This window comes from Prionailurus viverrinus, chromosome C2 (genome assembly GCF_022837055.1).
Source record: "Prionailurus viverrinus isolate Anna chromosome C2, UM_Priviv_1.0, whole genome shotgun sequence".
Classification (NCBI taxonomy): domain Eukaryota; kingdom Metazoa; phylum Chordata; class Mammalia; order Carnivora; family Felidae; genus Prionailurus; species Prionailurus viverrinus.
The window spans coordinates 81,097,190-81,124,059 of NC_062569.1; the positions used below are offsets into that span (position 1 = coordinate 81,097,190).

The 26,870-nt window shown below is 39.1% G+C and overlaps 1 protein-coding gene across 3 annotated transcripts in view; it reads left to right on the forward strand.

The window, feature by feature from the left end:
- The window catches only part of TP63 (tumor protein p63), a 103,202-nt gene that overhangs the window by 50,739 nt on the left and 25,593 nt on the right, over window positions 1-26,870 (forward strand). For 2 of the 3 annotated variants that reach the window (XM_047875897.1, XM_047875899.1), the window contains exons 3-7: window positions 19,850-20,036; window positions 22,564-22,679; window positions 23,453-23,562; window positions 24,231-24,367; window positions 26,462-26,544. In XM_047875897.1, the coding sequence (XP_047731853.1) occupies window positions 19,850-20,036; window positions 22,564-22,679; window positions 23,453-23,562; window positions 24,231-24,367; window positions 26,462-26,544 (633 nt within the window). The remainder of the gene's footprint in view (window positions 1-19,849; window positions 20,037-22,563; window positions 22,680-23,452; window positions 23,563-24,230; window positions 24,368-26,461; window positions 26,545-26,870) is intronic. The other variant, XM_047875898.1, reaches the window with a different exon arrangement.

Below are 26,870 nucleotides of genomic sequence, written 5' to 3' on the forward strand. Positions count from 1 at the left end.
TAAACACTGCCTGGTTTCCCCGTTCAACCCTCACAAGTTCAAAGGGGTTAGTGGAATTATCTCTGTCTTGGAGATGAGGAGTCAACAGCTCCAGCAGGCTAATCACCCTGCTAAAGTCACATAAGGATTGGCAACGGGTCAGAGGGTATCTCCCCTAGCACCCTGAGCTGTGCCCCGCAGGTTAGGAGCAAGGGGGTTAGGAACTGCCATCAGGAGGACTTGGAGTTCAATTTGGCCCTGCTGCTTAGTAGCTGTGAAAGATTGGGCAACTTTTTAAAACTGTCTGGGTCTCAGTTCACTTATCTGGCAAATGAGAGTCATAATATCCACTTCACAGGTTACTGTGAAGGCTATATTAAGACAAAAGAATTTAGCAAAGTGTCTAGATTAAATCATGTTCAATAAGTATTAGCTTGTGTGTGTGTGTGTGTGTGTGTGTGTGTGTGTGTTTAATATACAGCAAACACGGGTCCTACTTTGTACAGTGATATCACCAAAATATTCAGCTATTTGAATACTTGAGCATGCATTAGGAAATTAGGGATGGCAAATGCTAGGGTTCATTGAAAGGTACAGATTCTAAATTTTTCTTTTTCATACAGTCATCCTCAAAACTGTAGACGTCTGTTCATAATTTAGTCTGCTAATTGAAGCCTGAATTTGGAAGGTATGCAATATTTTAGGAGTGAACTGAGTCGTCTATTTTTTTTCTTCTTAAAAACGGCTAACCTCTTTTGTTGTAAAACAGAGCTTAACTCTGTGTGTGTGTGTGTGTGTGTGTGTGTGTGTGTGTGTGTGTGTTGGAGAAAGGGAAGGAGGGAGAGAGAAGTGACGGATGGTAAGCCCATATGTTAAGGGTTTGGAGAATACTTGCTGCAACGTTTATAAGCCTCCATCCTTGAGAGGCGATAACAATTTTTCAGAGTCTCAATAACTTCCTGGGACTTTGAAGCCAGAAAGCACTGTGGTGTTCATGTTTCATTACATTTGTATCTTAATTTTATATTCTATTGTTTGTCAGCATTATTTATTTCTATTATTCTTTCCTTAATGGTAAATTTCTGGAGAGTAGGGACTTGATCCCCACCCCTTCCTGTCCTAACATATAGAACAGTGACTTGAACACAACAAGGACAACATCAGTGCACAGGGAGATCTCGTACAATGTCCCATGTGGTGTATATATACAGGTACAGTAGGTGCCCTGGATTTGATGCTTAAACCTAGATTAGAGGCCTGACCTTGTCTTCTACCCCTGTTTTGTTGTGAGCACACGAGTTTATCTACCTGAGCCTCTGATTCTTCATTGACCAAGAATGGAGAAGAATGATTTACTCACAGAGTTAGCTGAAAATTAAATGGATAGCGTGTCTAGGGGCGCCTGGGCGGCGCAGTCGGTTAAGCGTCCGACTTCAGCCAGGTCACGATCTTGCGGTCCGTGAGTTCGAGCCCCGCGTCGGGCTCTGGGCTGATGGCTCAGAGCCTGGAGCCTGTTTCCGATTCTGTGTCTCCCTCTCTCTCTGCCCCTCCCTCTTTCATGCTCTGTCTCTCTCTGTCCCAAAAATAAATAAACGTTGAAAAAAGAAATTTTAATAAATGGATAGCGTGTCTAAAAATGCTCTATAAGCAGGTAATGACTCCACATGGCGAGTGATGATGTCATTTCTGAAAATTAATAGACGCTATTACCGTCCACACTGTCAAGATAGAGTCCCACATCTCTTCTCATAAGCCCGGTCCACCTAGCCTTCCAGTAAAAACAGTATCCTTCAGTTCCAAACAAGTTACCACACTTAGTAGAGAGTTTACTTTTAGGGTTAATTTGCAGATGACACTTCAAAACAAGCAATGAATCTAGCGAAAGGGAACTAATAGGTTTGTTATTATCTTGCAAAGGGTGCCCACGCCATTATATAAGGCTATGAGTGTGTCTGGCGGTGACAAGTTCCTAAATGTGTTTCTGTTCACTGGAAAGATGCAGCCTTCAGCAGGGACTAGAGGTTTAGGAACTGTGTACCCTGGGAGTCATTTTCAAGGAGAGCACAAGAGTCTGGGGAAGCATAGACAATGACCTTCAACTCTAGCATCCAAGGGTTGAAGAAGAATAGCCCTGGGATGGATTTGTGCCAGTCTGAGGGCCACAGTATGAAGCATTGCCCTGGATCAGGGATGGGAAGCATTCTTGGTGGACAGTGACCTGAGCTCTGAACAAGCCTGGCACCTTTCTGACCCGAGGCTGCCTTCTCCATATGCCAACGTAAGGGCTAAGGAAGAAGTGGGGGCGTTGGGTTTGGCCCCTGAGTTTGAGAGAAATAACAGGTATAAGAGGAAGCCCCTGCAGGGCTTTGCAGGGTGCCGGGTACAGTGAGTCACCCTGAGGGGGAAAGAAGATGCTTTCTCTCCCTTAAGGGCAAATAAGGGCTAAAACCCAGAGCTGTGCCCTGGAAGGTAGCCTTGTTATGTTAGCCAGACACGCTCCTGCTGCAGTGAAAGGGAAGCGACAGGTGGCATAGACTGTTTCTTGTCCAAAGTGTGTGTGCGCCCCCAGGAAGCTCTCCTGATATGCCCACCAACCTGCCCCCCAGATAACACCTTTTATGAAAGAAATGGATAGGAATGTTTTACAGTGAAAAGATCATGGGGTTGGAAGCTGGGAGTCATAGGTTCTAATCCTGCCCTACTGCTGGCGCTTGGTGTGACCTTTTCCCTGAGTTTGTTCTCTTATTTAGACACCGGAAAGTTAAACTAGGTATGTCTGATGGGGTGCCCTGTCCCCCAGGGTTTCTGCTCACCCGCGTTCCTGCTGGAAGAATTTTTTGTCCACAGATAATTGTATCTTCCCGTATTGCTGGGGGGTGTCCAGGTTTGTTTTGCGGAGGGCCATGCAGTATGCAGGACACGCAGTCATGAGGGTTTTTCGCAGGCATTTCGTCAGCACTGAGAAGAAGACAAATTGCCCGAAGTTCCATGCTCAGCTCCGGCATTTATTGGAGTGTTGCTTTAAACATTTGAGCCCCCATTTCTGCACATGTAGAACAGGAGAGTCACCTCACCCCTTGAGAGTTCTCAGGGTTGTTGTGACTTGAGGAAACATTGGAGGTAAGCTAACATTTATGGAGCACCTGCTGTATACCAGTCACTCTGGCGAATGCTCTCCAGTGTCTGCCTTGTGAAGGTAACTGCAGATGGTATTACTGGTCAAGCAGGGTTGGCAGGGGTGGCCCTGACAGGAGACTCTACCTGAAAGGTCATTTTACCCTCCTGGGTACCTGTCTGGGGAGACAGAGTTGCAAAATTAGCAATCAGGTCTGTCAGATCTTTTTAAACTGGCTTTCCAAATTCATACCCTCAGGCATCTAGAACCAGGCTGGCGGGCTCCACCCCCCACCCCTTCCCAAGGTCTGTGCCAACACGCTGTCCTCCAGAAAGGGAGGCTGCAGCTGTTTCCCAGCTAGGTCAGTGCCCAGGGCTGGCCACAGAGCTGCCTGGGGCTTCCCAGAGAGGTATCTGGGCACATCCCTCCCTACCACGGTTTTGTTGCTCTATGGTGCAGTCTGAATGTCCCAGCCCCCACCCCCCCCCCCTCCACCTGCCAGGCCTCGGTGGGCTCCGGGCTGGTCTTCAAGGTAAGCAGGTAGCAGATAGCCCACCTGCTTGATGTCAACATCTGTGGGCGCGGCCCTGGGAAGAATGTGCCGCTCCCAGCCTGGGCTCAGGTAATTAATCCCCACAACTGACAGGTGGCAACAGGCGGCCCTTTGGCTGGGGCCATCGGGGAAAAGTGCTTGGAGGAAGGATTTTTTTTTTTAAACTATCAAGCACACAATTCATACATGTCTGGCAGCTAGACGACTGTGGCAGGAAGGGAGACAGGGAGGAGAAGTTGAATGCCTTGCCAGAGGACTAGGGGGCCAATTTTGGAATCTCTTCCTGCCCAATCATGATGATAGATTCAATAGGAGGTGGTGGCCTGGGCTCTGTTTGCAAGCTCACTTTGCAGATTTCCCCTTCCTTTGAAGTAGATGCAGTCCTAAGTGGGATGCCTTCCTTGTGAATGAAGAAGTTGAAGGCCACTAGGAGAAGTGATTTCCCTAAGATGATGCAGGAAGTCAGTGGGCAAGTGCATGACTAGAGTCCTGCCCTCCTGCCTTCCTGTCAGTGAGTCTTTGGGCGATATTTACCACTCGGTTGTACATGTGCAGTTTAGAAATGAGGTGATTAAACTGTGGTGTAGTCACAGCAAGGATAATCAGTTGGTTCTTGAATGATATTTTGGGTTTTCACCTAACCTTTTAAAGCTGATTTCTCAAGAAAATACCCGAACCTGCCCCCAAACTATATACATGCATTCACTTGCTAGTTTTGCTTTTGGTATTTTGATACATCATCCATCATAGCCATGACAGAACATTAACCTGATGTTTGTTCAGAATGTATTTACTTAACTAAAACCTTTAAAGTGACCACCTTTTAATTACTAATTTTTTTTAAAAAAAACCTCTCTTCCTAAATGTGAAATTTATAATATTTCTCAAGTGAGTTTATTTATAGAGGACAGACCCGGAACATAGTATATAATTAGCCCATACAATTATATGTGAAACGGGTTATTCAATCAATTGCAAGCAGATCATACTGGAGCTGTATCTGGCTCTTTCCAGCTAAGACTGTTTTTGCATTTTAGCAAATTAGATAGTTATAGTTAATTTTCCAAAGCTTCTTGATTGAAAATTATGTTTGACCCTTATATTTTTATTTTCAAGCTTCTCATTTCTTTAAAGAAAATGTTTATTTATTTGGAGAGAGAGAGAGAGAGAGAGTGAGTGTGTACCGTTGGGTGGAGGGGCAGAGAGAGGGGGAGAGAGAGAATCCCAAGCAGGCTCCATACTGTTAGCCTGGAGCCTGATGCGGGGCTTGATCTCACAAATCATGAGATCATGACCTGAGCTGAAATCAAGAGTCAGACACTCAAACAGCTGAGCCCCTCAAGCATCTCATTTCTGCTCCTTAGTAGTCTTTCCCTCTGCCAAGTCAGTTGCCAGAACTTTATATTGTCCTCTCTGAATATCCCATCTGTTTTATAAGATTTTATTTTCCACCAGTTCAGTTATTGCTTTTCTCATTCTCTTACCCTCTTAAAAGGGGCTTTTTGACTCGGCCATTCCAAAAATACAGTTTAGAGAAGAAAAAAATTGAAATCACTGAATATTTTAGGATAAGTCTGACTAAATTCAGACTAGCTTTGCACTTGATAATGGCCATATTTAGATGAATAGTGTTGTGACAGCTTTGGGACTTGCCCTTTTTTTCTTGTCAAATATTATAGGTTATCTGAAGTTGTAAAGACCTTTCACCTTTCACCTTTCACCTCTTGTATTCTTTGAACTCTCTGCAAATAAGAACCATAAGTTAGAAGGACACCTTAGCATTTCTTACCGGTGAGTGGTAATCATCTTTTAGATTATTCGTAAATCTCATTATTTTTAATTTTCTTTTACTGCAATCATCTCAAATTCATGCAGAAGCCAAGAAAAGTTGTTGGTATATTTAAGCCTTGGCATAGATTTTACTCTGCTTTTTAGACCCGGCCATCCTCACAGTAGGTAATTTGCCCCCAGCGTTCATGGACCACAGTTGGATCTTGTTTATATACTAAGGTCTATTCTGTGGACTAATGGCCAATAGGTCATAGTGTACATAGTACTAAATTAGAAAAAGGGGTGCCTGGGTGGCTCAGTCAGTTAAGCATCTGACTCTTGGTTATGGCTCAGGTCATGATCTCACGCTTCATGAGTTTGAGCCCCACATCCAGATTCTCCCTGGGATTCTCTCTGCCCCTCCTCCATTCTCTGTGTCTCTCAAAATAAATAAAAACTTAAAAAAATAAATTAGAAAAAAAAATTGAGATATTTTCTTTTAGCATGATGGCTTTCCAGATGTGGATTTATCTGCAAGCTGGCACTGTAGCATCAGAATGGCTTTGACACTATATTATACTGCTGCTTCCCTTGAGAATGGATGGAGTAGTGGGGTGGGTTATGTAGTTACTGGTCTGTCTATTCCAATGATGTTTATTCCTTCCATATTCTTGGACATTTGTAGGTGACGTTAGCCTTGCAATTTGGGATTTGCATACGGTATGGTATTTCTTCTGGGAGAGGTTGAAAGAGTAAGTGTTTTGTTTTGCTTTTTGATGGCGTGGGGAGGGAGGGTCTGTGTTGCACCTTTAGGAAAGCGAGCTGTTGAAAAATTATGCAGGTGTGTGCTGATATTAGCTGGCATCTCTATGCATTGTGATACTGAATTACCAGTCTGGCAGCCAAGGGCATGTAATATAGTATGTCTACTGAGGCAGGTGGTGACGGTGGGGTCGTAGTTACTGGAATGCTTTTCTCCCCACTTCTCTTTGCAACATATTATTAGTAGAGGAGCTGAATTTACTCTTGTTTTCCAAAATCCCCTGGAGTTATTTTATTTGAACATGATATTTGGCTTTGTGGAGTTCACTCCTCAGTATGCCAAACCTTCACCCCTCCTTCACAAAGTGAAACAAAACTCAGGCAAAGCTTGCTTTTCCATTTTGTCAGGGATATTGTATAGCAAGAAAGAGGTTAGTTCATTTGTCAGTTTTGAGGCACCTCTGTTCCATGACACTGTAGAAATACTTTGTTCATGTGGATGCTCAAGATTGTGGAAGAGGAAATTTTGTTGAGGCCCAACAAAAAATGTGGCTCTTTGTTCTTACTCATAGGCTAGTAATCCTTAGGAATAAACACACTATTGGATATGCATACATCTATATCAGTACACACATTGATTCCTACTATTTTTATGTACTTCTGATCAGAAAGATTATCAACACTCTGTTTTCCAGATTCTTTTTAAAGAGGTACCTTGCCAGTGTGAACCTGGAAACTGAATTCTTTGACAGATTTGCATCAGATCATAAAATATTCAAAACAAAAGAAGCATAGATCATCTAATGAAGTTCCCTCATTTTCCCCTATGGATGATTATTAGCTCAGTGTTCAGAGAGATCACGTGAGTTGCCTGAAATTCCTCAGTGACAGAGTGGCCAAAGGCTATGACTTTCTTTGAGAGATCAATTACTTTATCTTTGGAAGTAAATTCTTTCACATATGCTTTTTTCTTTTCCTTTTTTTTTTTCTTTCTATATCACAATATTTTATTTTCTGATTTTACATTAAGATTTGCCTAATTTTAAGAGCTACAAGTTCATGTGGTATTTTACCTAAATACCATATATAAAAAGATTAATACAATCCACTGCTGACTTATCAAATCTAAGACCAGATGGGGTAAAATTGGTTCTTAAAACAATTGGTGGGCATTTCCTGATATTCTTACATTCAAGATCCCATTCTGAAAATGTACTTACCTTTTAGGAAGAAAATCACAATTCCTAGTCAGACTTATTTACTAAACTAAAAAGCATGTGATATTGAAACAAATAGCAGTATGGAATATCCTTGTAATCTTGCAGAAAATGGTGATCAAATTTTATTTTTTAGATGAACTCTGAGCTTTATACTTGTTTTTCTAATCATATTGAATGTTTATGTAAATTCACTCTGGTATGAAATACACCAGTTCCACTTGGGCCCCATACTGCTAGTGTTAAGACTGCATGGTGCATGAGTTGGGACATTGGCCTGTGTGTCAAGATGGTCCTTGTTGCTAAGTGTGTTTGAGCAAGTCTCCTCTCCTCTCTGGGGCTTGGATCTTTCCTCTGGAACTGGAGTGGCTGAACCAAATCATCTCTAAGCTGATCTAACTTTGTAAGAAAAGCTTAGCCATGGTATCATAAACTGAAACTGCCTTGATCTGGGCTGATGGCTCAGAGCCTGGAGCCTGTTTCCGATTCTGTGTCTCTCTCTCTCTCTCTCTGCCCCACCCCCGTTCATGCTCTGTCTCTCTCTGTCCCAAAAATAAATAAACGTTGAAAAAAAAATTAAAAAAAAAACTAAAACTGCCTTGAAACAAGTGATTTGATAATAGAAACGGAAAACCAAATCCTTGGCTTACAATGTCAGTTTGGTTTTATATGGAAACTCCGTCATCAGGGTGTAATGAAGTTGTAAAAGTATTAGTTTTTCCGAAGTAAGGAAATCTGAGTTCATTCCTACATTGCCTAGGTTTAGTGCAACCTTTAGAAATCATTTCTTCAGGGATGCTCTCCTGACCATCCAAACTAAATAGAGCTTCACATTTTGCCTTGTGTCCCTCTGCTTTTTCTTTAGAACATATATCACATTCTTAGAAATAATTTGTTTAATGTCATTGCTTCCTCTAAGCCAACTCCATTAGCCCAAGGTATACTGCTAGTTCCCTGGAATTCAGGAGAGAGCCTGTCATGAAGCAGGTGTTCAATAAATATTTGTTAAATTAATGAACCAACTTCACTAAGTTTTATATCTGAAAATTAATGGGAGAATAAAGTTTGGACAAGACATGCTATAATGTTTCTTCTGGGTTCTAATATCTTATTTCTATATTCTCCATATTCTAAAATTATAAGTCTGCAACAGACTCACAGGTACTGCCCATATTAAATTTATTTATTAAAATTTTTATTAGGAAATATTTCAAGCCTACAAAAACAGCAAATAAGTTTAGATACCTGAGTATCTACCAAAATTCATATTGCTTCAAATATTGTTTTTTTTTTAAATTAATGTTTATTTACTTTTGAGAGTAAGAGAGAGAGGTGTGAGTGGTGGGGGCGGGGGGGTTGCATAGAGAGGGAGACACAGAATCTGAAGCAGGTTCCAGGCTGTAAGCTGTCAACACAGAGCCTGACGTGGGGCTCAAACTCACAGAACATGAGATCATGACCCGAGCTGAAGTCAGATGCTTAACTGACTGAGCCAACCAGGCACCCCTCAAATATTGTTTCTAAATAAAATATTACAGATGAAGCTAGAAGGTCTCCCTCCATTCTATCTCATTACCCTCTCTTCTTCCTTCTATTAAAATGAATGAGTATGTCCACATGTAAGAACACAGATAAATGTTGAAAACAAGAGAAATGAAAAGAGATTGCTGAGATTAAATGTTGATCAGTGTAGCTTAAGTAAATTTTAAGGACACATAAAATTATATTGTACTTACTTATGAATCTATACATGTGTATATAAAAATGTATGGAAGCAGATAAACCAAATCCATTCATTTTCTTAAACAAATGAACCCAGTAGCTTGACATGGTCTAGAACTTAGTGATCACTACCAGGTAAATAAGAATTGTCTGATTTCATTGTAAATGGTTAATATTCAAACTTAAGCAGATTTTTATTATCTGGCAACCACTCCCTCACCAGGTTGAAATAATGTTTTCACAATGCTCCCCAAGTTACTTAAGCTACATTAAACACTTTATGTGGAAGATCTTAGAAATATGAGGCTTCAGTAATAATCATAATTCACAGCTTTTATGTTGGTCTTTGCAGTTGACTAGGGCTTCTCCTATCCATCCATGATTTTACCCCTCCACCCTAAGAGCTATAGAAGTTTATATGTATATATTTTAATTTTATGTTGGTGAGAAGTTAAGTGATTGCATAAAGACCCAGGGAATGAGTAGAGGAGGCAGAATTTTTAAATCTTGACTCTTGACCCCTAGCTCAGTGACTATTGCTTACAATTGATGGGGTTGAGTAAGAGTCCTTCCCTAATGCTCTTGGCTTTGATAACTAAGCCCTTACTTCTTTCACAACAAAGTTGGCCTATGAATTCCAGTGTTACCTCATGTTATTTTATTTTCTTGGTCCAGAATTAAAGCTAACTATCTTTTGTTTTCTCTATTTGTTGAAGAGTCCATTGACTAAGCCAAGTCTTATTTTACTACTGACTGTTGGGAGGACTAAACTAACTCTCGTTCATTTTTTTTTTTTTTTTTAGGAAACGTAATAAGCAAATAACTGGTCTTATTTTTGCAAGCATCTTTTGTTCCAATGAAAAACAATTCTCAGTCTGTTTTGGTGCTTTCATGATGAAAACTAGAAGACTGAGTTTTAGTGAGTCCTATGTCCTCCGTCTCTCCACCTTTTTAGTCATTTCTATCACCCTAGTTTGGGCCCTCCTCCTTTCTTGCCTGAACACCTCCTGACAGGTCCCCTTCCTCTTACTTTATTCCAGTCTCGCTCCTACTGGCTTTGCTTTACTTAATACATCGACCTGATAGATCCGTCCCTTGGTATGCAATCCTTAGTGACTCTTCTTTGCCTGCTGGTAGAGTCTAGCTGTTTCTTCTGACATCCAGGGCTCCTCAGAATCTGGCAACTGCCTTCCTGGCTTAACCTCATTGCTTTCTGTTCTGCCCCTCTGCCTCCTGCCTCTCCCCCTCCTGCCTCCCCCCACCTATAGTTTAGCCATAGTTAACATCTCTCTGCTTATATCCATGATATTCCCTCTTTGTGGAAAGCCTGCTCTCTGTCTCTTGGCTCTTCCATTCTGGCATCCTTGGGTATACCATATAGTTGGTGAATAACTTGCTTTTTAAGGCCTCACTTAAATATCACTGCCACTGTGAAATATTTCTTCTCCAGTAGAATACATTTACTTTTCTCTTTCTCTCTTATCTCCAACCAATCTGCCAGTAAATCTGGTTAAAATATATCCAGAAACCAACTGCTTCTCACCAACTCTACTGCTGGTCTAAGCCACTGGGATTTTTTACTTGAATTATTTGCAGTAGCTTCTTTACTGATCTCTCTGTTCCATCTATAAAATCTGTTTTTCACATAACAGCCAAAATACTATTCAAGTGGAAATCATATCATGTCATTTTCTCGGACCTCTCCAATGACTTCCTATCTCACACTAAGTTGAAGTCTTTCCCTGGCCTGTAAGGCCTTACATGGTCTGGGCCCCATAGTCTGTCTGCTTCAGATCTTGTCCCTTACCACTGCAGCCTTTGCTTACTGGTCTCCTTGACAGACATACTCTCCTCAGGACCTTAGCATGTGCCAGCTCCAGTAATTGAAATATTATTTCCCTAGGTGTATGCATGGCTCAGTCCAGTGTATTTCCTTCAGATCTTTCTTTACATATCAATATATCAAAGAATTCTTCCCTGATGAAATAATATCCCCCTCACACCACATTACCCAACTCCTGGTTCTTGACTATATCCTTTAATTTTACCCTGACTTTATTTTCTTTATAGCACCTATTACCATCTGACATAGTATTTATTTGTTTATTCTAGAGCAATGACACCTTTAGAGCATGGACTTTGCTTTTTTTTACTGCTGAATTTCCAGAACTAAAACAGAGTCTTGAATATAATACTAAATAAATAGCAAATTTATTAACAAATATGTTATTGCTCTATCCTCTGTAATCCCATAATACATTCTGTATACCTCTGCTATGCTCAGTGGATTGTTTCGCTCTACCTCTAAACCATGATCAATTTGAGGTAAGACTAAGTTTTTCTTTCAGTTTATGTTTCAAAAACTGCCCTACACAGCAGGGATATATAAGTTCCTGCATTATGGGGTTTTGAATCTTATTTCTCTATGTTCCTTGTATAGAACAGAGTATCTCACCGTAGGTAGTATGTGCTTAGTAAACGTTTGTTTGGTAATTATTGAATGATGTTAATATATAGATCTCATGCCTAGTTTACAGTGGCAGCTGATAAGCAAATTCTTATATAGAATCTTAACTTTCCACTAAAATATTATGAATTACAGGAAAAAGCCCAACTAAATTGGACACTTATGCTATTTATAATAGTGTAGCAATTTTTATTTTTTAAAAGGCTTATAGAATCAAATTGAAAATTGACATTTGTCAAATTTTCAATTGTCAAAGAGACATGAGGGATGCAAATACTAGCCCTAGTTATATCTTATTATGTTCACAGAAAACTATAAAAGTGATTACACACCTATATCAAAACAACAACAACAACAACAACAACAACAACACCAAGGGGGAGAAGGAAGGGGAGGGGGAGGAGGAGGGGGGAGGAAGAAGTAAAAGAACTCTAAATATAAGGGAACAGCATTTTAATGAACCAAAGGAAGCAAAAACATCCTAGCAACCAGAAAAAAAAATTAGAAGATTGCTTCAGTACAAAGCAATAAAACATAAGCACTATAAATTGGTGAAGAAAATAACATACCTAGAACAGCAGGCTGTGATGGAAAGATGACTGTATAAGGTAAAAAGGGAGATTAAGCAAGATAAAGAACAACATTTAAGTGCAATAGAAGACTTACAACTAATTGTAGTAGGGCAGAACAGAACTAACTCTAGAAAACCCTACACATGATATGTACATGACTTTGACAAGCTTTCCCTGAATGCAGACAAAAGGAAAAGATGCTAACAATTCATGTTTGAGTATATAAAATGTATGAAAGATAGACAATGTGGATCCAAAGTAAGACTTACATGTTTCTGAAAATTAATGAGTAGAAAAAGCAAAAATATAAGTAAAACAAGAAAAGTAAATTATATTGAGTTAAAGTATGTAAGTTGAAAGAGCTCACCAATTCCCAAATAATTTCCAAAAAAAATTAGAAATATTCTCACTTAAAAGAAAATAAAAATAAAGAAGGAAACAAATCCTGTAAGGACCTAGGGAAAAATAAGCAGCTTACTTAAAGGAAGAAAATTCAAATTGACCTTGGACTTCCCTACAATACTAACATGTGCATTGACTCAACTATCTGGTTTTAAGGGATACAACTGAAACTAATTTATGTGCAAAGGATTTGTGAATTAAAATGTGCACAGCATGGGCACCAAGGTGGCTCAGTCAGTTAAGCATCTGACTCGGTTTCGTGAGTTCAAGCCCCGCATCAGGCTCTGCACTGACAGTGCGGAGCCTGCTTGGGATTCTCTCACTCCCTCTCTCCCTCACTCACACTGTCTCTGACTCTCTCAAAAATAAATAAATAAACGTAATTTTTTTTTAAATGTGCACAAGAGCATTATTTTTAATATTTTTAAATTATAATAAAATTCATATTCTATAATAAAGGCATGATTAAATAAATCATGGTATGTCTCTTTTTAATACTATAATTACAGCCCTTTAACATTATATTTTTAAATTAGACACACTCACGATATGTTAAATAAAACAAGATACCAAATTTTTTTATGGTGTGTTCCAGTTTGTATAAGGGTGTGTGTGTTTGTGAGAGAGTGTTTGTGTATATGTATGTGTTTATATGAATAGGAAAAAGTCTAAAATGTTAATGGTGTGCATCTCTGGGTGGGGGAAATATGTCATATATTTCTGTTTTTCAGAATTTCTGTGTGCATATGTTATAATTATGAAAAAAGCCAGACACATTTATGGAAAAAGAAGTTGAGAAATTTATAAGTCTTTAATCCTTCATAACTGCTTCTAATAGTGACAGCATTGTGGGAAGAGATAGGTTATACCTTTAAACATAAAGGTTGGAATGTTTGATATCTACCCAAAGAGCTGCTGGAGATTCAATGCAATGGACATGCATCACCAACGAAGTTCTTAGATATAGGAGATTCTCTTTTCAGATATAGACTCAACTCGGTTCTTCCTTTGATACCTATAGTCGAAAAAACCTAGCTACAGAAAAAAAAATGACCATAGAACAGCAATGAAAAAAATCCATTTGGAATGATAAGAAAATGGTGCAAAGGGGAGACAGGTTAGAGCCAGAGACAGAACCCACTAAATAAACAGAAGTTTTAGAGGAAGAATTATCTTTCTCAAGAATGTAAGTATGGTCCTTTATTATATTGAATATGAAGACTCCAAAAGAAATTATAATTGGATGTCAAATTATATTGGATAATCCAACCTCCAAAAGAAATGCTTATATATTCCTCCATATTAAGAATATATCAAAATGTTGTAGATATAGCCAAAGGGATGCTTTAGTTGTACCTTTGCAGAATTAAATGCTTATATTAGGGAAACAAGTCTAAAATCAATGGTCTAAGATATCAATTTAAAAAATAAAAATAAAACAATAACAAATTGGACCATAGTTCAATTCTTGCAGTTGGGCAAGAATAAAAATTAAAAGTCATGCATATTGGAAAGGAGTAAAACTGTCTTTAGTCACAGTTAATATAATCATCTATGTAGAAAATCATAAGATAGCTATAATAAATTACTAGAACTAATAAGTTTAGCAAGGTCACAGGATACATAGTCAATATACAAAGATCAATTATGTTTTTATATACTGAAAAAATAAAATTAGAAATTAAAAATTTTGAAGTAGCATGTAAACAATTAAAAAAATACCAAAGGAGCAGTCTAACAAAATATGTGCAAGATTTACATACTGAAAATTATGAAACATTCCTGGGAGAAATTAAAGGTTCCTATTTGGATATATACACCACGTTCATAGATTAAAATACATAATATTGTGAATATATCACTTCTTTTCAAGATGACCTATAAGAAACAATTTCATCCAAAATTTTACCAAGTATTTTGTGATAATCGACAACTTGCTTGTAAATTTTAAATGGAAATTCAGAAGACCTGAAATAGCCAAAACAATCTTGAAAAAGAACAAAATTGGAGGTTGCCATTTACCTGATTTCAAGACTTCCTATAAAGTTGGAGTAATCCAAACAGTGTGCACTGATGTATGAAGACACGTAGATCAATAGAAAAGAGCAGTGTCCAGATAAAAACGTGAATGCATTTGGCCAATTAATTTTCAAAAAAGATGCCAAGGCTATTGAACAGAGTCCCAGAATGTTTCTGGAACAAATAGATAGTTGTTAAAAAGAAGAGGAAAAGGAAGAGGAGAATTGATTGAACATAGATATAGAACTACATGCAATGGCTAAAACTATAAATCTTCTACACGCAAACATACAAAATCCTTCTGAACATCAGGCTAGGCCAAGATTTCTTAGGACAGAAAGGAAATGAGCCTTAAAGGCAAAATACTGATGATTCCTCAAAATTAACTGTTTTGGAAAAGCACAGAAAATTGGTAAAAAAAAAAAAAAAAGACAAGCTACAGACTGGGGAAAACATATTTTAAAAACATATCTGATAAAGGACTTGTATCTGGAATATATGAAGAACTTTTTCAACTCAAATTAAGAATACAAGCAACCCAATTATAAAATTAAAATTTAAGGGATGCCGGATGGCTAAGTTGGTTAAGCGTCAACTCTTGATTTCAGGCCAAGTCATAATCTCAGTTTGTGAGATCAAGCCCTGCCTCAGGCTCTGCACAGCATGGAGCCTGCTTGGGATTCTCTTTCTACTTCTCTCTCTACCCCTTCCCCACTTGCACTCTTTCTCTCTCTCAAAGTAAATAAGTAAACTTAAAAAAAGTTAAAATTCAAAAAGTATGAAAGATTTGAACACTTTAAAAAAGAATAGTAAATAAGTGTATGAAATAGTATAAAATGAATATAAATCTATTTATATTTTCAATTTTATACTTTAATTTATTTATATAAAATATTTATATTTAAATTTTTTATTATATAAAAATATAAATGGAGTACATGAAGTAAGTATATGAAAAGACACTCAACATCAGTAATCATCAGGGAAATGCTAATTTAAAACACAGTAAGAACCATATATACCCGCTAGAATGGCATTAACATGGACAGTAACAAGTGCTGATGAGGATGTGACACCTTCATACATTGCTGGTGGCAATGTAAAGTGACAGAGTCTCTTTGTAAAACAGTTTGGCAGTTTCTTATAAAGTTAAGCATACACGTACTGAACAATCATACTTCCGGGTCCCTATCCAGAAAAATGAGAACATGTGTCCTCACTAAGATTTGTGTATGAATGTTCGTCAGAGTTGTATTCATAGTAAATACAAACTGGAAATAAATGATGAATTGACAAATAATGGAATTTCATTAAATATGAAATGCTGATGCCGGCAAACACGTGGATGAGCATTATGCTAAGTGAAAAGAAGCCAGGCATCTAAGATTATATACTGTATCATTCCATTTCTGTAAAATTCTAGCAAAGTCCAGTGAGAGAAAGCGGGTACATGGTTGCTTAGGAAGAGATCAGGGAGAGAATTAACTGTAAAAGGGCAAAAGATAATCTTGATAAATAGGGTGTTGGTGGTGATGGTTACACAACTGTGTGCATTTGTCAAAAGTCATCAACTTGTATACTTAAAATTGGTATATTTTGTAGTAAGTTGTATCTCGAAGCTGATTACAACAAAGAATACAGACCCAAAAGAAGAAATTAGACCTTAGAATTCAAGAATGTCAAGTCAGTGTTGGGAGTGGTTTAGAGGTAGATTTTAGAAGTCCCAGGGAGAAAGAGAGAGACATTAAGAGAAACCAGATGTGTTTCAGTTTCCACCCTGTGCCAACTTAAATTACCAGTGTATTCTAGAATATTGGCATAGATCAGATTCCCATTTTTTGTGGTCATGCAGAAGCCTGGGAAATTGGTGACAGTGGGCTATTTGGTAGAGGATAAGGGACATGGGCAAGTGTAAAGAATTATGAATACACTATAGGCCAGGGAGCCCGAATTTAGTGCTGGAAAAATATTAAACATCATCACAGGTTGGATTTGCCAGTAAAAGAAACAGAGTAGCAGAAGCTTGGCTTTGTAAAGAACCAAGCGCGCCAGGCCTCTTCAGCTTCAGCCCCTCTAGTTACTGAACAGCAGGCCTAGTAGTTTAACCAGAAGCAGTAATCAAAGGGATCTTGGCCCTGGTCTGATATTTAGATTTAGATTTGGACTTAGTCAATATGAAACCTGCATCATTAAAACTGGAAAATGTGGTCTATGGTACTAGATGCAGTCCTAGCAGAGGGCTAGGACTAAATTGTCCTCGCTTGGTGTGGAGAACAGAGGAAGAACATGAGTTGTTCTAGACCGAGTGGCATGATTGAATTGTGGGTGATGAGTGTAATGTGTTTGAGGCATTAAGATGTCTGCATGAGTAGAATACGTGGGAGGTGAATGTATTAGGAGGGTACGGGGAGGGGCGGAGAGAGAGATGGGGTCAGAACACAAAAGGGCCTTAATAAACCATGTGAAAGATCAGGGCCTCCTACGTGAATTTCCCTGAGCTGTAACAAGAGTGCTAACACACAGCTACCAGCTAGCTGGTAGTATAGCCTCCAAGGACGACCTCCTCCTCATCCAGGACTTTTCCAGCTCTATCGCTTGCTCCCTCTCTCTGCAGTTCAGTGAGCAAACATTATTGCACTGAGAAATAAAGAGGAATGGTTGATGGTGAGTCAACTGCTGTTGAGCCCATTTTAATGTTAGAGAAGATTGTATACCTTTTAAGTTGGTTCAGAAAATAGTCATGCTGTTGGGAAATAGAAAAATGTAAAAGTACACGAATTAGCACTGCTGAGCCAAGAGAAATAGAGACAAGGAACCGTTGTTAAAAGGCTGGGACTAGGACTCTTCTACACTGGTTGCTAACCAGCTCTCCTTGGTGACCTCAGGCTAGTCCTCTCCATGCCTCGATTTTCTTATCTATAAAATGGGGGTAATAATGCTGTTTCACTATCTGTTATCTGCGATTCTGAAATCCCAAGAGCTCCCAAAACCCAAAGTTGGTTTGGTTCGGTTTTAGTTTCGTGGAGTTTGTGGCAGATTCATTTGGTGGTGAAATCTAGCCTGAACTCTGAGACCTTATGCTTATTTCCCAGTTGGTGTGAATGTTCATGAATTCTGAAGTAATGCTAAGGTTTGATTATGGGGCGCTGACCTAAATGCTGCTGGAGGTGTTTATAATATATGCTATAGGAACTCTACTCCCTTTCTAAAATCAAAACGGTTCTGGACTCTAAAACATCTGACCCCAAGGGTTTCAGATAAGAGATTGTATACCTGTAATACCTTCCTCATAGGGTTGTGTGAGGATTGCATTTCTGACAACAGAACTCAGGAAATGGTAAAGCTATGATTATTTATCGTTATTCAGACTCAGAAATTAGATTCCCTTCCCCCATCCCTGAGAACGAGCGAGGATTAATACCTGATGATGCCTACATTTGTTTTTAGTACTTTCATATTTTAGTATATCAGTTATTGAAATGGTATACGTTTTTTAACTGTCCTATTCTGAACACTTATCCTTCTTTTTTTGCAGTCTTTACATAATTGGGTAGGTATCTTATATGCCTTCAGGTGACAAACTTATTTTTCAGTCATTTGTCCTAAGGTGAACCTTATGAAACCCATGGTTAGATTATATATCTCCTAACTAAAACACACAAACAGCTATGCTTCTTTTCTGAGAGTTCTCAGTAAAAGTGAGTTCTTAACACATCCCAAGGCAGTTCCTTTGTTTTGTAAAGTCATTGGTTAAAAAATACTAGCACAAAAATATTCTTCTAGATTCCATTCAGTGTCTCCCAAGTAGAATTTTATTTTTGTGGTCAATTTTTGGCATGCTCCCTATTTCTTCAGGCTATATAAAACCCTTTTGCTGTGTTTAATCCTTGACCTGTGGGCATGGAGAGCTGATTATGCAACACATTTCTAGCATTAGGAAATTTTTAACTGAAAATTTCATATACTAAAAGGCTTGGGATGAAAAGAAGGATTCTTTAAATAAAATATTTCAAAAGGAAAGAGATAAAATAGTTATTTTAAATGTACGTTTTAGTAGGACATTTGCCTTTTGTCAGAGTTGGGCTGAAACATATCAGTAATAAATCTTTTTGCCATTCTGGCTCCTGGTCCCCAGTGTCTTTCCCCTGGAAGAATGTCATTGCAAACTGAGTGTGTGTGTGTGTGTGTGTGTGTGTGTGTGTGTGTGTGTGTGTGTGTGTTTACCTTTGTTTGGGTGTTACTAGGTGCCCCACTCTTGGCTGGCAATTCTGGTGCCTGGGTGGTTTCACTTTAGCAACAGAATGAGAAGGAAATACCATGATGGGGAATTGACACAGAGGATCAGGACACTAAGATTTAATAGAATGTAGGGATTGGAATGGAGACTTTCTACATTGGTTCAGAGATGGGGAGAGGAAGAAGCACAGGATAGGGCTTTTTTTCTTCTATTTGGTTCTAATTCTCATGCTTTTTCCCTATTTTGCCAGTTCTACAACCGGCCAGCCAACCAACCAACTACTGAATTTCCTTTCCCTGCAGAAGGATTTATGGGCAGGAAACATTACAGTCACTTATGAGTGAAGAGTTCTGTATCTTGATGGCTTTTGCCACCATGATTTGTGGCATTACAACAGGCCTGTCCTTTTTCATGAGAGTATAGAACCAAATGACCCCTGTCAGCTTTCTCATGGTCTCAGGCTATGACAGGAGAACATAAGTACAGTAGTTTGGGAGAACTTTTGCTTTGTAATTTTCTAGTTGGTTGACCTTGGGTAAGATCTCTTTACTCTCTGCCAGATATTCCATTCCATCTTAATTTTTCCATAAATCCTATTTCCTCTGAGTCTCTCTAGAGTCTTGTAAGGGCAGGGTAAATTACAATCTCTGAAATATTACTCAGTACATGAAAACACTGTTTTTTCCATTTAGTTTCTGGAATTCCATAAAGGTGTTTATGGTATTAATTATTTAAACCCCTCTGAGACTCAATTTCTTTATCCTAAAGATAACAGGAAATAATGGCATAAATATGTTTTGATAAATGCAAACTCTTCTTTTGCCATGGGATTGTATTTAAAGTAGGAAAAATGATTAATTTGATTGATGAATATGACTTCTTCTAATAATATTGCTCGCTGTCGTGTATGTAGTAGCCAACTGTGAGCATACATCTGTACAAAGTGAACATGTTGTCCTTATTCTGATTTGGAAAGTAATGGTATCTCCTGTTGGTTCTTTCCTTCCTGCCACCATCGGCCCATCTCTAAGCAGTATTCCACTGAACTGAAGAAACTCTACTGCCAAATTGCAAAGACATGTCCCATCCAGATCAAGGTGATGACCCCACCACCACAGGGCGCTGTCATCCGTGCCATGCCTGTCTACAAGAAGGCTGAACATGTCACCGAGGTGGTGAAACGGTGCCCCAACCATGAACTGAGCCGTGAATTCAATGAGGGTAAGAATTAGGATTGGTGGCTGTTTAGCTAAGCTCTTTGAATATAGAGATCCTGTGGAGATTTTTCTTTGGAACCCATCAACTGGGTTCCAATCTGTGCAATCCGATGGCAGGTCAGTCTACCTTTATGTCTAATGGGCTGTTTGAGAAAAATGATAAACTTGTGGCTTCCATAATGATTGGGAAGTTTAATTTCATATTGGTGATTACTAGATGACCTGGACTTGCCTCTCCAGTCCCTACTACTTCCCTCCTTTTTCTCTTTTATCCTTTTTTTGAATGAGAGGATGTAGAAGGGACAACCTGACTTCCGATTTGTCCAGCCCAGGCAATGGCAACCCTCAGCTTTAGTGCCTTTCCTAGAGTGATTATTAAGATTATATCAATTCTGAGCAGGAAGGGTAAGTGGAGGAAGCATCAAAGGTGAGAAACATGAAAAAACAGAAGAGGAAAGTGGGAGAGATGAAAAAGGAATGAAGATGAATAATGGATAAAAGGAGTAAATAGAAGATCTAGGACATAAGCTGGGAGTGGGGACAGCAAAGTAAAGGACTATGGATCAGGGAACAGGTATCTTGGGGTCTCCTTTAAGCTTTGTGTCCATAGAAATGTCAGGCCCCAAGTTCTGAGCCTCATATCCAACAAGGGCTTTACAAAGGAGGTCACTATTTCCATGGGTTCTCTTACATTGAATATTCTAAGGTTCTATAAAAGGAGGCTAGGTAAAGAGCAGAGGAAAGTGGAAAGGAAGGACAAGAGAACAAATAAATATTCACCAAAGAGTGATCTGGGTGCAGAGGCTTGCAAGTTAGGATACTTTAGATAGAAAATATGTTAAAAATAGAAATATTGGTAGGTAGCTAGTATGGATGTAGGAATAGATAGTGAAGAAAAATTAATGGAGGAAGAAAAAGAGTGGGTAGAAATTTCAAAAGAGAAAGTTAAAACCCTCCCACCTTAACACAACTACTTTTTACAAATTAACTTCTAGTCCTTGTCTACATGGCCTCATTTTCAATACCTTTCTTTTAAAAAAAGGAGTATTTATTTTGAGAGAGAGAGCATGTGCATGTATGCCAGTGGGGGAGAGGCAGAGAGAGAGAGAGAGAGAGAGAGAGAGAGAGAGAGAGAGAGAAAGAGAATCCCAAGCAGGGTTAGATCTCACAAACCATAAGATCATGACCTGAGCCATAATCAAGAGTCAGAGGCTTAACAGACTGAGCCACCCAGGCTCCCTTCAATACCTTTCTATCTTGTTTTTCACTTAACAGTATGCCTTAAAGAGTATTCCTTATATGTAGACTCCATTATAGGTTTCTATAACTGTCCTTGATCCATCAAGATGATACAACTATATTTTGTTTTCTTTCGCTTTCTCATTGTTTGACATGATAGCTATTTTTAGTTTTTGCCAAATAGGTGATTCTTCAGAGAGCATTTTCACACTTAATGTTTGACTTTTATTGAGTATAAAATTGTATAGAATGGTAATATGTATCCAAATGTTAACAACACCCTTATGGCTCCCAATTCTCAGATCAGCTTCTTTCCTTTGGAGCTCTGTCAGGTATCCCAATTTTGTGAAATCTAGCCTATGCTCATTTTTATTTTATTTTTTTAAAAGTTTTATTTACTTCTTTTAAGAGGGATTGGGGGGTGTGGAGAGAACGAACATGAATGGGGGAGGAGCAGAGAGAGAGGGAGAGAGAGAACCCCAAGCAGGCTCCACACTGTCAGCAAAGAGCCTGATGCAGGGCATGATCTGAAAAACTGTAAGATTATGACTTGAGCCAAAATCAAAACACGGCTGCTTAATTGACTGAGCCACCTAAGCACCCCTGGCCTATACTCTTTTAAAAGCATGCTTCCTTTTTCTTATTCTCCTACCTGGAGCTCTTTCAGCACGACAAAGCCAATGAATTTATCTTTATGACCAAAGCAAGTGTAAAACCAGGTGCCTGGCTGGCTCAATCAGTAGAGTATGCAACTGTTGATCTCAGGATCATGAGTTCAAGTCCGACATTGGGTGTAGATCTTAAAAAAAAAAAAAATCAGGTGTAAATATGGATACTTTGTAGCAGAGAAAAGAATAGGCAGTGAAATGCTTATCCTTATTGAATGTTTTTGCTAGTCAATTTGAGGGAAGCATCTTCTCTCAAGCTGAATTGTCTTTTTTAAATTAACCCTTTCCTTCCATTTCCCATGGAAGTTAACATAATCCCCTCTATGGATCAGGGCAGAGACATAGTCATGGAGTACTATGAAAGCTTGAATTATTTACCTTAAGCACCAGAAACAAAGACTATTCCTTAAATATAGATGAGCATTACAGCCATTTCTATTGCTACAAAGGTACACCTTCATTTATTAGATATCTGGCAATGAGATCTGTTCCTTTTTCCAAGGATGTCTATTTTCTGTATTAAACAAACTATTTCTTTAGCCATCAATATTTTGTCCATGCAGCTTCATTTTTTTAAATTTTGAAGGCAAAGAACTAACTATTTTGTCTTTCTCTGTTCTGCAGGACAGATTGCTCCTCCTAGTCATTTGATTCGAGTAGAAGGGAACAGCCATGCCCAGTATGTAGAAGACCCCATCACAGGAAGACAGAGTGTGTTGGTACCTTATGAACCACCCCAGGTAAAAAGATAAGTACTGGGCTGACTTAGGAGAACATTAGTGTGTTTTGAGCATCTATTTCTGCCTTAGTCTTTGTCATCAAATACAAAAGTTTTTGTATTTCCCCTCTTCCGCTTTATTATAGACTGTCTATCTCCTTAAGAACTCTTTAATTTGCACTAAGTTAACTTGGTAACATTGCTCTGTGCCCCTGTTCCCAGACCGGTTCTGTGGGAAGAACACTGGAGCAGTGAAACCAGAGTCTTTTGGTTTGCTGGCTTCCTGTGTGGACCTTTAGCCTGTGACTTTCCCTCTCTAAACTTCAGTTGACTCACCCATAAATGACCACTTAGGACTAGGTGATTTTTAATCCTGAGGGCCTTTTTAGCTCCACAGTGTTATTTATGGAAGTCTACATTTAAATCTGTATTGCACTGTTTTATTCACATAGGGGAAATATCCCTGGGGTGTTGCTGTTGTTATGGGTAATTTTTCATCTCCCCCCCCCATTTGAATTGGGTGATAGGGATTAGCTTACAAATAAATAGGATCAAAAATTAGTATTTTTAAAGCCCATTTCACCTAATGTAGTGTCCAATGTTGCAAACATTAGCCTTAAGTTTCCCAAGAGGCAAGGCAAAGAGGAATCTACAATGGGTTTTAGAGTTTGTCTCCCTAGAGGAAAGCATATCACCTCATGAGAAGTGAGTTGGTTACATAGAAGAACTGTGAAGGAAGAAAGAACATCAGTTCAAACCAGTGTTAACCCAGATTCTTTTTCCTCCTGTGTTCAGGTTGGCACTGAATTCACGACAGTCCTGTACAATTTCATGTGTAACAGCAGTTGTGTTGGAGGGATGAACCGCCGTCCAATTTTAATCATTGTTACTCTGGAAACCAGAGAGTAAGTGGCATATGCAGAATTGTCATTCTGTAAAACACCGTGGGCAGAGGGCAAAGTGAAATTGTGTTTGCTCTCTCATTAACTTCCCATGTATAGCAAAGAGCTAACCTTGATTTTGTCCTTTGTGCTTTAAATCCTGGCTGCAAACACTGACATAAAAGATCTAAGAAGATGGAGACAGAGCAGGGTGCGTTAAAGTAGAGGGGAGAAAAGAACCAGGAAGACATGCAAGTCACTTTATACCTGAATTCTTGACATTTGACTACAGTAGTTTCTGATTAGACAGTGTTTGTTTTCATGTGGCTCCCAAGGCAGTTAATAACTTCTTTGAGTAAGTCTGGGCTGCCTAAGGGGGTTTTATCCAGAGACATCCACAAGCTCAACTCAACTGTCCTTCAAAATCTGTAGTTAAATCCAACTGTTCAGTTAATGGCTTGGGGGTTCTTTGCGGAACAAATGGAATCATATTTACTAATGTTGTTTGTGGCATGCAAGCATTTTTGTGTTCTGCCAAGCGCTTCTGGGTCCATTCTCGGAGCAGCGATGAGTGAACTGGTGGTCATGGTGGATGGGTGATGGCCAGCATCAGAAATGGAATTGAGAGAATTCCAGGGCTTTTAAGGGTCTTTTCAATTTCGCCCTTTCTCTCCCTCTTCTCTGATTCCTAGTGGGCAAGTCCTGGGCCGACGCTGCTTTGAGGCCAGGATCTGTGCTTGCCCAGGGAGAGACAGGAAGGCAGATGAAGACAGCATCAGGAAGCAGCAAGTCTCGGACAGCGCAAAGAACGGTGACGGTACGAAGCGCCGTAAGTAGCTGTAGTAGCCAAATGGGGTAGGGCTAAATTTTCTCCAGATGTGGGGACTAGGAGCGACATTTGAGAAGCTGCATAATAAGACCTCAAGCCTTTGGGGCAAGTATGACTGGAGGCCCCACAGCCAGTGCAAACTGCTGTCCCATTAATGGAGGTGCTGAAATGGATGCCAGCTGTGCACCACAGCTTTACAAAAGCAAATCCTCATTGTGAGGATTTCTTAGTCCAGCGGTCCTAAAACTGTGACTCCCAGACCAGTAGCATCAGCATTATCTTGAAACTGGGTAGAAATGCAAATTCTTAGTTCCCAGACTTCTTGAATCAGAAACTCTGGGTGTCAGCTACTGATGTCAGTTGACTTCTCTGTAATTGAGCATCAGGGCTGAAAATAGCATCTACCTACCTAATGAACTCCTGGGAATAGTGAGATTTAAGAATATATTTCACAAAGCACAGTCTGGGGACTCTGAAGATCTGGGTTGCGTTGAATTTTGACAGTTCTTGGGGCCTTGGGGCCTCAGTTACCTCATTTACAGTAAGGCTAACGATTTAGGTCTGCTGTTTTCAAACTTCTTTTGTTAAGCATTAAAAGCTTTTTTTTTTTGCTTTAATGAAATATTTCAAAAAACCTAAAATGCATATAGATGAAAGCAGAGTGACTCTATTTGAAGGGGACGGGAGTAGGGGATCGTCTGTGGCTCCATGCTCTGCTCACAACCATCCCTTGCCCATGCGGTACAGCCCCAGAGGGGCCCAGACCTCCAGGGAACAAAGTATGAAAACCACTGATCCGCATGCCCGTCTGATTGCGAAGTTGATTCTAGGAGGTGCCCCATGTCAGCCTGTTATCACTACAGCAAGTATTTTAAAATGCACCACCCTATGACTTATATCATGAAAAAAACATTTTAATCTTATTTGGATTAGTATTCCGAAGATATATAAATTGTATTGTGTTATAACAGCTACTCATCATCAACTTGTAACTGTTCAGTATGATTTTCCTTCCTGTTAGGGTCCTTCTTTCCCTGATTATTTCTCAAAAAAGTATGTATTATACTTTTATTATAATGGTATTATAATGTCATATATATGGCATTATTTGCCCTTTTCTTAGGCTCCTTCTCTCCCTGATTATTTCTCAAAAAAGTATATATGTATGTTTGACATATATCTTACATATATACTTTTTATAGTATTATTTGCCCTTCTTGTTAGACTCCTCTCCCTAATTATTCCTCAAAAAAGTATATATATATATATATATATATATATATATATATATACACACACACACACACACACACACACACACACACACAGATATATGTAGACATATATATATGTATATATATACATACACACACACATATACATGCCTTTACTTTGTATACATACACATATGAAGAAAGTTATATCCCCACCCTAATTTTGCTCTTGAGTCTGTCTGGTGGTATAGCTTCTATATGCTTCCCTGAGCACCTCAGTTACCTACAAATTAATAACTTTTAGTAAGAATAGATTATCTTAGCTTCGGTAAAAGGATCAGCTCTATATCCTGGATATATGGTGTAGTTGCTAATTTTGGAAACTTTATGGATTTATGAGCTGCATTCACTCACTTTCCCAAAGGGAAAACAGCCCCGGAAATGAGACTGCATGTCTGAAGTTCCGTGATGTATGCACTACCACGAGCGGGCTGAACACACAAGCTGAATGCATGGCCGAGACAACTTCCACAACACACATTTCCCTCCTTGGAAGACAAATGATCTGAAACATGAAACACCAAACCGATTTATCTTCCTTTCCTTAACAGCTGTTCGCAGACGCAGGCCAGCAAGAAACAGGGATTCCTGCACATGACTTAAGCCAGCTCCCCTAAATCTTTCTTCTGCTCACTCCCCTCCCCCACCTCATGATTGTTAGGTGTGCCCTTAATGCAAACGCGATTATCACCAAGTAAATGGAGGTTTAGGACTGGCAACTCAAATCTCATAGGTCTTGCGGAGGCTACTGTCTGTTTAATGAATGTATTAGTGCTTCAGAAATGTTCCCAGGATGAAACTTGCATTTTCCCTCCACTAGCTTTTCGTCAGAACACACACGGCATCCAGATGACATCCATCAAAAAACGGAGATCCCCAGATGATGAGCTGTTATATTTACCAGTGAGTCTCCTTTGAGTATTCACAATTACTTCATTTTACCTTCTCTGAATGAGCTCTTCCTCTGTGTCATCTTATTATCTGTGACAATGAGAAAGGGGGATGGTGATGAGGGAAATAAAACAGGGAGAAGCTATTGTTTGAAAAATCAGGAAATGATCCCTTTCTTCCCCAATGTTGAAATACGTCAGTAGTGCAGGCTCCTCTCCCGCTACCCATCCAGCCAAAGTTACTGTTCTAATATAATTTTTCTTACCCAAATATTTATTATTAATTTGCAGTTCATTGTTTAAGAATCGTAAGATTCCCCTAGACAGCATGGTCATGCC